Here is a 13,483-nt window from a genome sequence, read left to right as displayed (position 1 = left end):
ATGCAGTAATGTTGAATTTTTTTATGTTGCTAATGAAGCCAAGACTTGGATTACTAACAACTGATCTTGATGACAGATTAAATATATCTTTAACAAGAGCAATATTTTATACATAAGTGAAAGCTTCTTGCTCACTTCTAAAACATATGGCATTTGTGGCAAGTAAAGATGTTATAATACAGACAATGCCAAACAGATTTAAGAATTAAAATTATTTAGACTTGCACTCAATTTTAGATGGAACAGAGTTTTTTATTGAAACACCAAAAAATTTAGACTTACAGAAACTCACATAGGAGTGAATATAAACATCACAATTTAATAAAAACATTACTAGATGCAGCTCCAAATTCATCAATAGTTTTTGCTTCTAAAGCTTATAGGGGTTCAATTTCAGATAATGAAATAACAAATTACGGCAACAACTTAGATTACATTCCAAAATATTCTCGCATCATGTATGATAATGGTTTCAATATTAACACTGAATGATCTGAACATTTGATTTACTACACTGTTCTGCCTGGTTTGAAAGGTGTAGCTCAAATGACCCCTAATGAAGTAAAGAAAACAAAGGAAATCGCTAACTTAAGGATCTTGGTTGAACAAGCTATTAGTAAACTGAAGACATTTAGAATTTTGGCAACAGAGTGCCAAATTACATTGTTGAAACTATTTGAAAATGTTATTGTCGTTTCCTTAGCTTTGAGTAACTTAAGAAAATGAATGTGTTTGACTTTATGGCATCATAACAAAACTATTTTTGACAGTTTATCGTGTGTGTATATATATATATATATATATATATATATATATATATATATATATATATATATATATATATATATATATATATATATTTAAATATGAGTACTCATTTTTGCAATATTTTCTTTATGTACAGTCTTTTAAAAAAAATTGTCAAAAGTCATCTAAATATCCACAACATATAACAGTTTCATTTCTGAACTGGTTGAAGGTTGTTCACAAATCTATGAGGTAGTTCTTTATTTCTATCTTTATTCAGTTTGTAATAATTTAACTGGATTAGACAGACTCTATTTTTCTTTTTTTTTTTTTTTAATGGTGAAATATTTATTATAGGTTTTTTTTAAACTTCTTCTGTTTGTTTAGATTTGGATATCATATTTTGCTTACCAAATAAAAGATATTTAGCAAGTTGCTTGTACCAAAACTGTTTTAAATTCTGTAACAAATTTTGATAAAATTGATTGCTAAAATAATATATTTTCTATATAGTGTTCATAATCTTTATATACAAAATAACAACTTTTTGCTAATGAAGCAATACCAAGTTGACCTTGTTTTTGAAAATAACGGGATAATTTAACTTTAGTTTTACTTCCCCATTATTTTCACTTTCAAGCTGTGCTAAAAAGCAAGCTTGAAAGTGAAAATAATGGGGAAGTAAAATTAAATAATTAAAATTTAATTTTACTTCCCTGTTATTTTCCCCATTAATAATTGAATCCTAAAACGTTATTTTTTGCTTTTCAGTCAAAGCGTTTGTTACTTTAAATTAACCATGGAAAATGTTCGGTCTTCTGAAGTCACATGAGTATTTGCCAATGTAAAAAATCTTGGAGCGTTACCAACACTTACAAAAAGTCTTTCAAGTCAATCAAACTGACTTTATGGCATCATAAGGGTGATGTCATAAGAGGTTGAATTGGTTGCACTGTCACAAATTGAATAAGGACATATTTCCACTGACACTTTCCCACAACAAAAACATCCTATAAAAAAATCAGGAAGAGCTGATATGTATTGATCCTTTTTATACATTATTGTTCCACTCTCAAATGACTTGATTTTATATCCCATGCTTTTTAAGGTTGTTTTAACAGCCAATTTTGCAAGGGACACCATATCATTTACTTGACATGTTGAATTGGGTCAATTTTGTCTTCACTTAATATTGCCTCAACTAGTTTTAAAGAACTTTTGTTTGGATTTTGTTTTATTTGAGTTTCCATTTTGGTAAAAATCTTGCTAAAACTTGAAGCAGTTATTCTACTTGGTTTTTGTAGAAACTAAACATTTGACTTCAACTGATCTTTTGTTTCCTGTTCAATAATTTTTATTTCAAAATCATTTAATGTTGATGTGCTTGTAAAACTGCTAATATTTTCTGATTGAGATTTGTTATTGATTTCAAATTTTGTGCTTTTTCTTTTACACCTTCCAGTAAAGCAGTTTTATGCTTAGTTAGTGGTTCAGACTTCCATTGTTCTTCCATAGATTCACCAAAACAGCTTTGACATGCAACTGATTTGAGTTTTTCATATAATGAAGATTGCGCACTTTAATTCCACAATCCAAAAGTTTTGTTTTTTCCGTGGTTGCAAATTTGAAAAAGCAGTAACTAGCATTTCCTACTGCTTATCTTAGTTCATTTTATTTTATTTTTTGATAGTGAAAACTATTCAAAGTCTTTTCACCTATTTCTTTGTAAGTCAATTTTGTTTTGAAAGCTGTAGGAAATTTTCATTTAAACAAAACAATGTTAGATGATAATTTTGTAGCCCCAGTCTAAACTGCTGCCTCTACTCTGAAAAGTAAACCAATTGCATGATTACAACAACCTAATGTTCCTACAGGGTATGTGCAGTGTGCAGAATACACATGTCCACAAAACTTATCAGAAATTTTTTTGATTGCAAACCATACAAGATATGCTGTATCATTTCTTCTTTGCAATGGTGTGACTCTGGATTTGATTTGAGTTGCTGAGTTAATGATAAGAAATCTCTTTCACCCATTCAAATTTAAAATGTTCATAAGCCTTGCCTTCTTTACACTCAGATTGAAGTCTATGTATGAGGTCTGAAGATGCACTATTTACAGAAAGGAACCAATTAATGTTATTGAAGTATAGTATTGGCCTTATGTTCAGATAACCAAACTTGTTTTAAAAAAAAGGTTCAGGTAAAATACTATCTATATTCAGTTTTTTTATGTACTCTGTCAATTGAAGTTGATTTTGAAGTTCTGATTCTTTACTGACTGGAATAATTTCTTCATTTGCTAAGAAAGCCCTAAACATATTTTTAATATATTTTTACAAAATATATTAAAAGCATGTTTTAGCTTTTATATTCAATGTATTTTTACATCAGGTATGACTAAAATCAAACAATACCAGAAAACAGCTTAAATCTAAATATACATATATATATATACATATACAGTACTGTGAATAAGTTTTAGCCCACTTACTAAAACTCATGTTTTTTTTAACAGATTTTGAATAATAGCCTCAAATTATTTTTTTATATAAAATAATGCCTAACTTTAAAAAATACTAAACACTATTTTAACAAACAAAAGCAATATTTATTAAAATTTTTCATAGATTTTGTATTTATATATCTAACGTGTTTATTTTTATTGTATGCTGATCTGAACCCAATTCGTATCAGCTCGTTTGTTTTTAATTTGCTCTTAGATTTTTGTTTATTTATTGCTGTGAAGGCTTCATATTAGATGATAGCACAGTTTACAAAGATATTTCATAGATACTGTGTGTTTAATACTATTTTTTGTTTTTCTAAGAGCGAAACTTCTAATTTACATTTTGTTTTTTTTTTTTCTTTTCTTTTGTATTATTATTTTTATTGTTATTTAAGTAATAAAATGGGTAAAACTCTACTACTGGAACGTAAAAAAAATTAAGGTTATTCTCAACGACAAATTGTCCAAAAAACAAAATATTCAAGGACAGCCATTAGAGAAATTATAAAAAAATTTAAAAACATGGGATCTCTTGAGGATAAAATTCGAAGTGGAAGACCTCCAAAGCTTACAAAACATGATATAAAGTATTTAAAAAATGTGTCTCTGCGAAATCGGAAAAAAAACCACCAGTGAACTAGCCCAAGACATTCAGACTGTGACTGGGACAAATGTTTCCTAATCTTGCATTTGACGACATTTGCTAAAAGCTGGGTTAAGAGGGTGTGTTGCAGTTCGAAAGCCTTTATTACATCGTGGCAATAAAGAAAAAAGACTTAAATATGCAAAACAGCATGATAAATGGACGCAAGGAATGTTAAACCGTGTACTATACACAGATGAATCAAAATTTGAATTGTTCGGTAGCAGAAAACAACACTATGTAAAAAGAAGGGTAGGAGAGGCATATCACCCTAATTATATACGTCCAACAATCAAGCATGAATGAGGTCTTGTTTTAGTTTGGGGTTGTATTTCATCATCTGGAGAAGGTGATTAAATCAGAATTGATGGCAAACTGACAGGAGAATAGTATAAAGAAATTTTAAGACATCATGCAATACCATCTGGAATGAGAATAATTTGTTATAATATCATTCTACAGCAAAACAATGATCCCAAACATTGCTCCCAAGTGGCCAAAAAATATTTACAGGACTTGTGTGAGAAGGGAGTTCTCTAAGTAATGAACTGGCCTATTCAAAGTCCAGATTTGAACAATATTGAACATGTTTGGGATTATTTGGATAAAAAAAAGGCTGAATATAACCCCAAAAATGTTGGAGAATGTTTTTGAATATTAAAAAGGGAGTGGGACAATATTCCAAAAAATTTCATTACAAATTTATATGAATGAATTCCCAGGAGATTCGCTTCTGTAATCAAAGCAAAAGGCGGACATACGAAGTATTAATTGTTCTATCTTTTTGTATCACATTTTATCAAATTATTTCTAGATTTTATTTATAATATATGTGTCTATAAACCTGATTTTTTTTTACTTCATAAGTCCTTTATATTTTTACGATAAAATCAAAAATAATTATAAACTTATAGTGGGTTAAAACTTATTCACAGTACTGTGAATAAGTTTTAGCCCACTATAAGTTTATAATTATTTTTGATTTTATCGTAAAAAATCTAAAGGACTTATGAATCATGCTTATATATATATACATATATATATATATATATATATATATATATATATATATATATATATATATATATATATATATATATATATATATATGAGCATTGTTTTGAAAAATTACGTTTGCAAGATAATTATAACAAAAATATCTAAATTAAATCTGTTGGTTGATAAAATTGTAAAATATCAGAGTAAAATAAATTAAAAAATAGTTACACAAGTTTCATCAAAACAACTCTCATGAAGAGTGCTTCAAATAAAATAACCCATTTTGGCTGAAATGCAGTAAAAACAGACCAATAACTTTTGTATTGTATTTAGATTAGTAATATATAAGTAATATATCCATATAGAAACACCATATTAGATATTTTGATAAGCAAAAAACATTTTTAAATCAAATAAATAATAAAATCATTTAGTAAAAAAATTAAGAAAACATCATAAATACTATATTGATAAAAAAAACAAAAACACTATATACATCAATAAAGAATACAAAACAAATGAGTTATATAAAGTAAAAAGTGGGCGTGTAACATTTTAAAATCCAATAAGTAAGAAACTCACCAGTGCAGTTTGTGTTCTTAGTAAGGTTACCAATAGGAGAAAACCCAGTTAAACATTCACAAACAAATGAACCAAAAGTATTCAAGCAAGTTGAAGAGTTGGAGCATTCAGTGCCAGAAATATTTAAATAGCACTCATCAACATCTACAAAAGCTGTAACAAAGAATGATAATAATCAGAACAAAAAGATATGTAAAAAAAAAAAAAAATATGAAAAAAAAAATCCAATAAAATCAGAAACAAATACTGCTACGGAAAAGAAAACGAACAAAATATAAAAAAGCTATAGAAAGATTTTCAACAGGTGTAAGCAACTTATAAGGAAAGAGATTAGTACTCACTTGTGGTAGATGAAGGTTGAGTTATGGAAGATGCAAAAGCAGTGGTTGTAACTTGATTTGTAGAGGTTGCAGCTTGAGTTGTGGTGGTTGAAGCTTGAGTTGTGGTAGTTGGACTATCAGTTGTGGTGGTTGTTGATTCAGATAAAGTAGTCACAGCTTGAGATGTGTTAGTTGGACCAACAGTAGTGGTAGTTTGAGCAAAAGTTGTGGTAGTTGGAGCTAAAGTTGCAGTGGTTGGTGATTCAGTTGCATTAGTTGGAGCTACAGTTGTGGTATTAAGGGCTACAGTTGCAGATGTTGGAGCTACAGGTGTGGTGGTTGGTGCATCAGATGAAGCAGTTGGAGCAACAGTTGAAGTAGTGGAGACTACATTTGTGATAGTTGGAGCTAAAGTAGTAGTGGTTGATGATTCAAATGTAGTTGTTGAAGCTACAATTGTGGTAGTTGAGACTACATTTGTGGTAGTTAAAGCTACAGCAACAGTGGTTGGTGCATCAGTTGTAGTAGTTGAAACTACAGATGCGGTAGCTTGGGCTACCGTTGTAGTAGGTACATTTGTGGTGCTTGTTACATCAGTTGTAGCAATTAGAGCTACAGTTGTGGTAGTTGGGGCAACAGTCGTGGTAGTTGGAGATATAAATGCGGTGGATGAAGATTCAGTTGTAGTAACTGGATCTACAGTTGTAGAATTTGAGACAATATTTGTGGTAGTTGAGGCTAAACTTGAAGTAGATGGAGCTACAGTTATGATAACTTGTGATTCAGTTGTAGTAACTGGAGTTACAAGTGTGGAAGTTGGAGCTACATATGTGGCAGTTTGGGTTACAATTGAGTTGGTTGAAGCGACAGTAGTAATGGTTGGAGATTCACTTGCAGTAGTTGTAGCTACAAATGAAGAAGTTGATAAATCAGTAGTAGATATTGTAGCTTGAGTTGTTATAGTTAGAGCTAGTGTTGAAGTAGTTAAAGCTTCTGTTGTTGTAGTTGCAGCTTCAGTTGTAGAAATTGCAGAATCAGTTGTAGTAGTTAAAGCCTCTGTTGTTGTAGTCGTTGCAGCTTCAGCTGTAGTAGTTGGAGTTTCAGTTGTAGTAGTTTCAGCTTCTGTTGTAGTAGTTACAGCTTCTGTTGTTGTAGTTACAGCTTCAGTTGTAGTAGTTGCAGCTTCTGTTGTTGTAGTAGTTGCAGCTTCAGTTGTAGTAGTAGCAGCTTCAGTTGTAGTAGTTACAGCTTCAGTTGTAGTAGTTATAGCTTCTGTTGCTGTAGTAATGGCAGCTTCAGTAGTAGTAGTAGCAGCTTCAATTGTTGTAGTTTCAGCTTCTGTTGTAGTAGTTAAAGCTTCTGTTGTAGTAGTTACAGCTTCTGTTGTTGTAGTTACAGCTTCAGTTGTAGTAGTTGCAGCTTCTATTGTTGTAGTAGTTGCAGCATCAGTTGTAGTAGTAGCAGCTTCAGTTGTAGTAGTTTCAGCTTCAGTTGTAGTAGTTATAGCTTCTGTTGCTGTAGTAATGGCAGCTTCAGTTGTAGTAGTTGCAGCTTCAGTTGCAGTAGTTAGAATTTCAGTTGTAGTAGTTTCAGCTTTTATTGTAGTAGTTACAGCTTCTGTTGTTGTAGTTGCAGCCTCTGTTGTAGTAGTTACAGCTGCAGTTGAAGTTATTACAGCTTCTGTTGTTGTAGTAGCTGCTTCAGTGGTAGTAGTTAAAGCTTCTGTTGTTGTAATTGCAGCCTCTGTTGTAGTAGTTTCAGCTTCTGTTGTAGTAGTTGCAGCTTCTGCTGTTGTAGTAGTTGCAGCTTTAGTTGTAGTTGTAGCAGCTTCCATTGTTGTAGTTTCAGCTTCTGTTGTAGTAGTTAAAGCTTCTGTTGTTGTAGTTACAGCTTCAGTTGTATTAGTTGCAGCTTCTGTTGTTGTAGTAGTTGCAGCTTCAGTTGTAGTAGTAGCAGCTTCAGTTGTAGTAGTTTCAGCTTCAGTTGTAGTAGTTATAGCTTCTGTTGCTTTAGTAATAGCAGCTTCAGTTGTAGTAGTTGCAGCTTCAGTTGCAGTAGTTGGAATTTCAGTTGTAGTAGTTTCAGCTTTTATTGTAGTAGTTACAGCTTCTGTTGTTGTAGTTGCAGCCTCTGTTGTAGTAGTTGAAGCTGCAGTTGTAGTTGTTACAGCTTCTGTTGTTGTAGTAGCTGCTTCAGTGGTAGTAGTTACAGCATCTGTTGTTGCAGTTGCAGCCTCTGTTGTAGTAGTTTCAGCTTCTGTTGTAGTAGTTGCAGCTTCTGCTGTTGTAGTAGTTGCAGCTTCAGTTGTAGTTGTAGCAGTTTCAGTTGTAGTAGTTTCAGCTTCAGTTGTAGTAGTTATAGCTTCTGTTGCTGTAGTAATGGCAGCTTCAGTTGTAGTAGTTGCAGCTTCAGTTGCAGTAGTTGGAATTTCAGTTGTAGTAGTTTCAGCTTTTATTGTAATAGTTACAGCTTCTGTTGTTGTAGTTGCAGCCTCTGTTGTAGTAGTTGAAGCTGCAGTTGTAGTTGTAACAGCTTCTGTTGTTGTAGTAGCTGCTTCAGTGGTAGTAGTTACAGCATCTGTTGTTGCAGTTGCAGCCTCTGTTGTAGTAGTTTCAGCTTCTGTTTTAGTAGTTGCAGCTTCTGCTGTTGTAATAGTTGCAGCTTTAGTTGTAAGTGTAGCAGCTTCAGTTGTTGTAGTTTCAGCTTCTGTTGTAGTAGTTAAAGCTTCAGTTGTTGTAGTTACAGCTTCAGTTGTAGTAGTTGCAGCTTCTGTTGTTGTAGTAGTTGCAGCTTCAGTTGTAGTAGTAGCAGCTTCAGTTGTAGTAGTTTCAGCTTCAGTTGTAGTAGTTATAGCTTCTGTTGCTGTAGTAATGGCAGCTTCAGTTGTAGTAGTTGCAGCTTCAGTTGCAGTAGTTGGAATTTCAGTTGTAGTAGTTTCAGCTTTTATTGTAGTAGTTACAGCTTCTGTTGTTGTAGTTGCAGCCTCTGTTGTAGTAGTTGCAGCTGCAGTTGTATTTGTTACAGCTTCTGTTGTTGTAGTAGCTGCTTCAGTGGTAGTAGTTACAGCTTCTGTTGTTGTAGTTGCAGCCTCTGTTGTAGTAGTTTCAGCTTCTGTTGTAGTAGTTGCAGCTTCTATTGTTGTAGTAGTTGAAGCATCAGTTGTAGTAGTAGCAGCTTCAGTTGTAGTAGTTTCAGCTTCAGTTGTAGTAGTTATAGCGTCTGTTGCTGTAGTAATGGCAGCTTCAGTTGTAGTAGTTGCAGCTTCAGTTGCAGTAGTTAGAATTTCAGTTGTAGTAGTTTCAGCTTTTATTGTAGTAGTTACAGCTTCTGTTGTTGTAGTTGCAGCCTCTGTTGTAGTAGTTGTAGCTGCAGTTGTAGTTGTTACAGCTTCTGTTGTTGTAGTAGCTGCTTCAGTGGTAGTAGTTACAGCTTCTGTTGTTGTAGTTGCAGCCTCTGTTGTAGTAGTTTCAGCTTCTGTTGTAGTAGTTGCAGCTTCTGCTGTTGTAGTAGTTGCAGCTTCTGCTGTTGTAGTTGTAGCAGCTTCCGTTGTTGTAGTTTCAGCTTCTGTTGTAGTCGTTAAAGCTTCTGTTGTTGTAGTTACAGCTTCAGTTGTAGTAGTAGCAGCTTCTGTTCCTGTAGTAATGGCAGTTTCAGTTGTAGTAGTAGCAGCTTCAATTGTTGTAGTTTCAGCTTCTGTTGTAGTAGTTAAATCTTCTGTTGTAGTAGTTACAGCTTCAGTTGTTGTAGTTATAGCTTCAGTTGTAGTAGTTGCAGCTTCTATTGTTGTAGTAGTTGCAGCATCAGTTGTAGTAGTAGCAGCTTCAGTTGTAGTAGTTTCAGCTTCAGTTGTAGTAGTTATAGCTTCTGTTGCTGTAGTAATGGCAGCTTCAGTTTTAGTAGTTGCAGCTTCAGTTGCAGTAGTTAGAATTTCAGTTGTAGTAGTTTCAGCTTTTATTGTAGTAGTTACAGCTTCTGTTGTTGTAGTTGCAGCCTGTGTTGTAGTAGTTGCAGCTGCAGTTGTAGTTGTTACAGCTTCTGTTGTTGTAGTAGCTGCTTCAGTGGTAGTAGTTAAAGCTTCTGTTGTTGTAGTTGCAGCCTCTGTTGTAGTAGTTTCAGCTTCTGTTGTAGTAGTTGCAGCTTTAGTTGTAGTTGTAGCAGCTTCCATTGTTGTAGTTTCAGCTTCTGTTGTAGTAGTTAAAGCTTCTGTTGTTGTAGTTACAGCTTCTGTTGTAGTAGTTGCAGATTCTGTTGTTGTAGTAGTTGCAGCATCAGTTGTAGTAGTAGCAGCTTCAGTTGTAGTAGTTTCAGCTTCAGTTGTAGTAGTTATAGCTTCTGTTGCTGTAGTAATGGCAGCTTCAGTTGTAGTAGTTGCAGCTTCAGTTGCAGTAGTTGGAATTTCAGTTGTAGTAGTTTCAGCTTTTATTGTAGTAGTTGCAGCCTCTGTTGTAGTAGTTGCAGCTGCAGTTGTAGTTGTTACAGCTTCTGTTGTTGTAGTAGCTGCTTCAGTGGTAGTAGTTACAGCTTCTGTTGTTGTAGTTGCAGCCTCTGTTGTAGTAGTTTCAGCTTCTGTTGTAGTAGTTGCAGCTTCTGCTGTTGTAGTAGCTGCAGCTTTAGTTGTAGTTGTAGCAGCTTCCGTTGTTGTAGTTTCAGCTTCTGTTGTAGTAGTTAAAGCTTCTGTTGTTGTAGTTACAGCTTCAGTTGTAGTAGTTGCAGCTTCTGTTGTTGAAGTAGTTGCAGCTTCAGTTGTAGTAGTAGCAGCTTCAGTTGTAGTAGTTTCAGCTTCAGTTGTAGTAGTTATAGCTTCTGTTGCTGTAGTAATGGCAGCTTCAGTTGTAGTAGTTGCAGCTTCAGTTGCAGTAGTTGGAATTTCAGTTGTAGTAGTTTCAGCTTTTATTGTAGTAGTTGCAGCCTCTGTTGTAGTAGTTGCAGCTGCAGGTGTAGTTGTTACAGCTTCTGTTGTTGTAGTAGCTGCTTCAGTGGTAGTAGTTACAGCTTCTGTTGTTGTAGTTGCAGCCTCTGTTGTAGTAGTTTCAGCTTCTGTTGTAGTAGTTGCAGCTTCTGCTGTTGTAGTAGTTGCAGCTTTAGTTGTAGTTGTAGCAGCTTCCGTTGTTGTAGTTTCAACTTCTGTTGTAGTAGTTAAATTTTCTGCTGTTGTAGTTACAGCTTCAGTTGTAGTAGTTGCAGCTTCTGTTGTTGTAGTAGTTGCAGCTTCAGTTGTAGTAGTAGCAGCTTCAGTTGTAGTAGTTTCAGCTTCAGTTGTAGTAGTTATAGCTTCTGTTGCTGTAGTAATGGCAGCTTCAGTTGTAGTAGTTGCAGCTTCAGTTGCAGTAGTTAGAATTTCAGTTGTAGTAGTTTCAGCTTTTATTGTAGTAGTTACAGCTTCTGTTGTTGTAGTTGCAGCCTCTGTTGTAGTAGTTGTAGCTGCAGTTGTAGTTGTTACAGCTTCTGTTGTTGTAGTAGCTGCTTCAGTGGTAGTAGTTACAGCTTCTGTTGTTGTAGTTGCAGCCTCTGTTGTAGTAGTTTCAGCTTCTGTTGTAGTAGTTGCAGCTTCTGCTGTTGTAGTAGTTGCAGCTTCTGCTGTTGTAGTTGTAGCAGCTTCCGTTGTTGTAGTTTCAGCTTCTGTTGTAGTAGTTAAAGCTTCTGTTGTTGTAGTTACAGCTTCAGTTGTAGTAGTAGCAGCTTCTGTTCCTGTAGTAATGGCAGTTTCAGTTGTAGTAGTAGCAGCTTCAATTGTTGTAGTTTCAGCTTCTGTTGTAGTAGTTAAAGCTTCTGTTGTAGTAGTTACAGCTTCAGTTGTTGTAGTTATAGCTTCAGTTGTAGTAGTTGCAGCTTCTATTGTTGTAGTAGTTGCAGCATCAGTTGTAGTAGTAGCAGCTTCAGTTGTAGTAGTTTCAGCTTCAGTTGTAGTAGTTATAGCTTCTGTTGCTGTAGTAATGGCAGCTTCAGTTGTAGTAGTTGCAGCTTCAGTTGCAGTAGTTAGAATTTCAGTTGTAGTAGTTTCAGCTTTTATTGTAGTAGTTACAGCTTCTGTTGTTGTAGTTGCAGCCTGTGTTGTAGTAGTTGCAGCTGCAGTTGTAGTTGTTACAGCTTCTGTTGTTGTAGTAGCTGCTTCAGTGGTAGTAGTTAAAGCTTCTGTTGTTGTAGTTGCAGCCTCTGTTGTAGTAGTTTCAGCTTCTGTTGTAGTAGTTGCAGCTTTAGTTGTAGTTGTAGCAGCTTCCATTGTTGTAGTTTCAGCTTCTGTTGTAGTAGTTAAAGCTTCTGTTGTTGTAGTTACAGCTTCTGTTGTAGTAGTTGCAGATTCTGTTGTTGTAGTAGTTGCAGCATCAGTTGTAGTAGTAGCAGCTTCAGTTGTAGTAGTTTCAGCTTCAGTTGTAGTAGTTATAGCTTCTGTTGCTGTAGTAATGGCAGCTTCAGTTGTAGTAGTTGCAGCTTCAGTTGCAGTAGTTGGAATTTCAGTTGTAGTAGTTTCAGCTTTTATTGTAGTAGTTGCAGCCTCTGTTGTAGTAGTTGCAGCTGCAGTTGTAGTTGTTACAGCTTCTGTTGTTGTAGTAGCTGCTTCAGTGGTAGTAGTTACAGCTTCTGTTGTTGTAGTTGCAGCCTCTGTTGTAGTAGTTTCAGCTTCTGTTGTAGTAGTTGCAGCTTCTGCTGTTGTAGTAGTTGCAGCTTTAGTTGTAGTTGTAGCAGCTTCCGTTGTTGTAGTTTCAGCTTCTGTTGTAGTAGTTAAAGCTTCTGTTGTTGTAGTTACAGCTTCAGTTGTAGTAGTTGCAGCTTCTGTTGTTGAAGTAGTTGCAGCTTCAGTTGTAGTAGTAGCAGCTTCAGTTGTAGTAGTTTCAGCTTCAGTTGTAGTAGTTATAGCTTCTGTTGCTGTAGTAATGGCAGCTTCAGTTGTAGTAGTTGCAGCTTCAGTTGCAGTAGTTGGAATTTCAGTTGTAGTAGTTTCAGCTTTTATTGTAGTAGTTGCAGCCTCTGTTGTAGTAGTTGCAGCTGCAGGTGTAGTTGTTACAGCTTCTGTTGTTGTAGTAGCTGCTTCAGTGGTAGTAGTTACAGCTTCTGTTGTTGTAGTTGCAGCCTCTGTTGTAGTAGTTTCAGCTTCTGTTGTAGTAGTTGCAGCTTCTGCTGTTGTAGTAGTTGCAGCTTTAGTTGTAGTTGTAGCAGCTTCCGTTGTTGTAGTTTCAACTTCTGTTGTAGTAGTTAAATTTTCTGCTGTTGTAGTTACAGCTTCAGTTGTAGTAGTTGCAGCTTCTGTTGTTGTAGTAGTTGCAGCTTCAGTTGTAGTAGTAGCAGCTTCAGTTGTAGTAGTTTCAGCTTCAGTTGTAGTAGTTATAGCTTCTGTTGCTGTAGTAATGGCAGCTTCAGTTGTAGTAGTTGCAGCTTCAGTTGCAGTAGTTAGAATTTCAGTTGTAGTAGTTTCAGCTTTTATTGTAGTAGTTACAGCTTCTGTTGTTGTAGTTGCAGCCTCTGTTGTAGTAGTTGTAGCTGCAGTTGTAGTTGTTACAGCTTCTGTTGTTGTAGTAGCTGCTTCAGTGGTAGTAGTTACAGCTTCTGTTGTTGTAGTTGCAGCCTCTGTTGTAGTAGTTTCAGCTTCTGTTGTAGTAGTTGCAGCTTCTGCTGTTGTAGTAGTTGCAGCTTCTGCTGTTGTAGTTGTAGCAGCTTCCGTTGTTGTAGTTTCAGCTTCTGTTGTAGT

At 34.8% G+C, this 13,483-nt stretch overlaps 2 protein-coding genes across 2 annotated transcripts in view; one reads left to right on the top strand and one right to left on the bottom strand.

The window, feature by feature from the left end:
• LOC145186423 (uncharacterized) overlaps positions 1–13,483 on the bottom strand; it is a 260,292-nt gene that overhangs the window by 77,963 nt on the left and 168,846 nt on the right.
• LOC149885202 (uncharacterized) lies at positions 5,984–11,834 on the top strand. The gene is made up of 2 exons (XM_090095179.1): positions 5,984–11,471; positions 11,623–11,834. Exons 1-2 carry the CDS (start codon positions 7,086–7,088, stop codon positions 11,641–11,643), a joined length of 4,407 nt encoding a protein of 1,468 aa, XP_089951305.1. The 5' UTR covers positions 5,984–7,085; the 3' UTR covers positions 11,644–11,834.

The sequence above is a fragment of the Hydra viridissima genome, unplaced genomic scaffold (genome assembly GCF_058129835.1).
Source record: "Hydra viridissima isolate aposymbiotic clone 2 unplaced genomic scaffold, HvirCarnegie_v1 scaffold_8, whole genome shotgun sequence".
In the NCBI taxonomy this organism is placed as follows: Eukaryota; Metazoa; Cnidaria; class Hydrozoa; order Anthoathecata; family Hydridae; genus Hydra; species Hydra viridissima.
The sequence above is the reverse complement of the archived record's forward strand: the minus strand, read 5'-3'. Positions and strand labels throughout refer to the sequence as shown.

Excerpts from the sequence above, each read along its gene's own strand:
- LOC149885202 (XM_090095179.1), top strand. The coding sequence starts at position 7,086 with ATGGCAGCTTCAGTAGTAGTAGTAGCAGCTTCAATTGTTGTAGTTTCA. Across the intron at positions 11,472-11,622 it reads TTACAGCTTCAGTTGTAGTA|TTGCAGCTTCTATTGTTGTA; the intron begins GTAGCAGCTTCT and ends CAGTTGTAGTAG.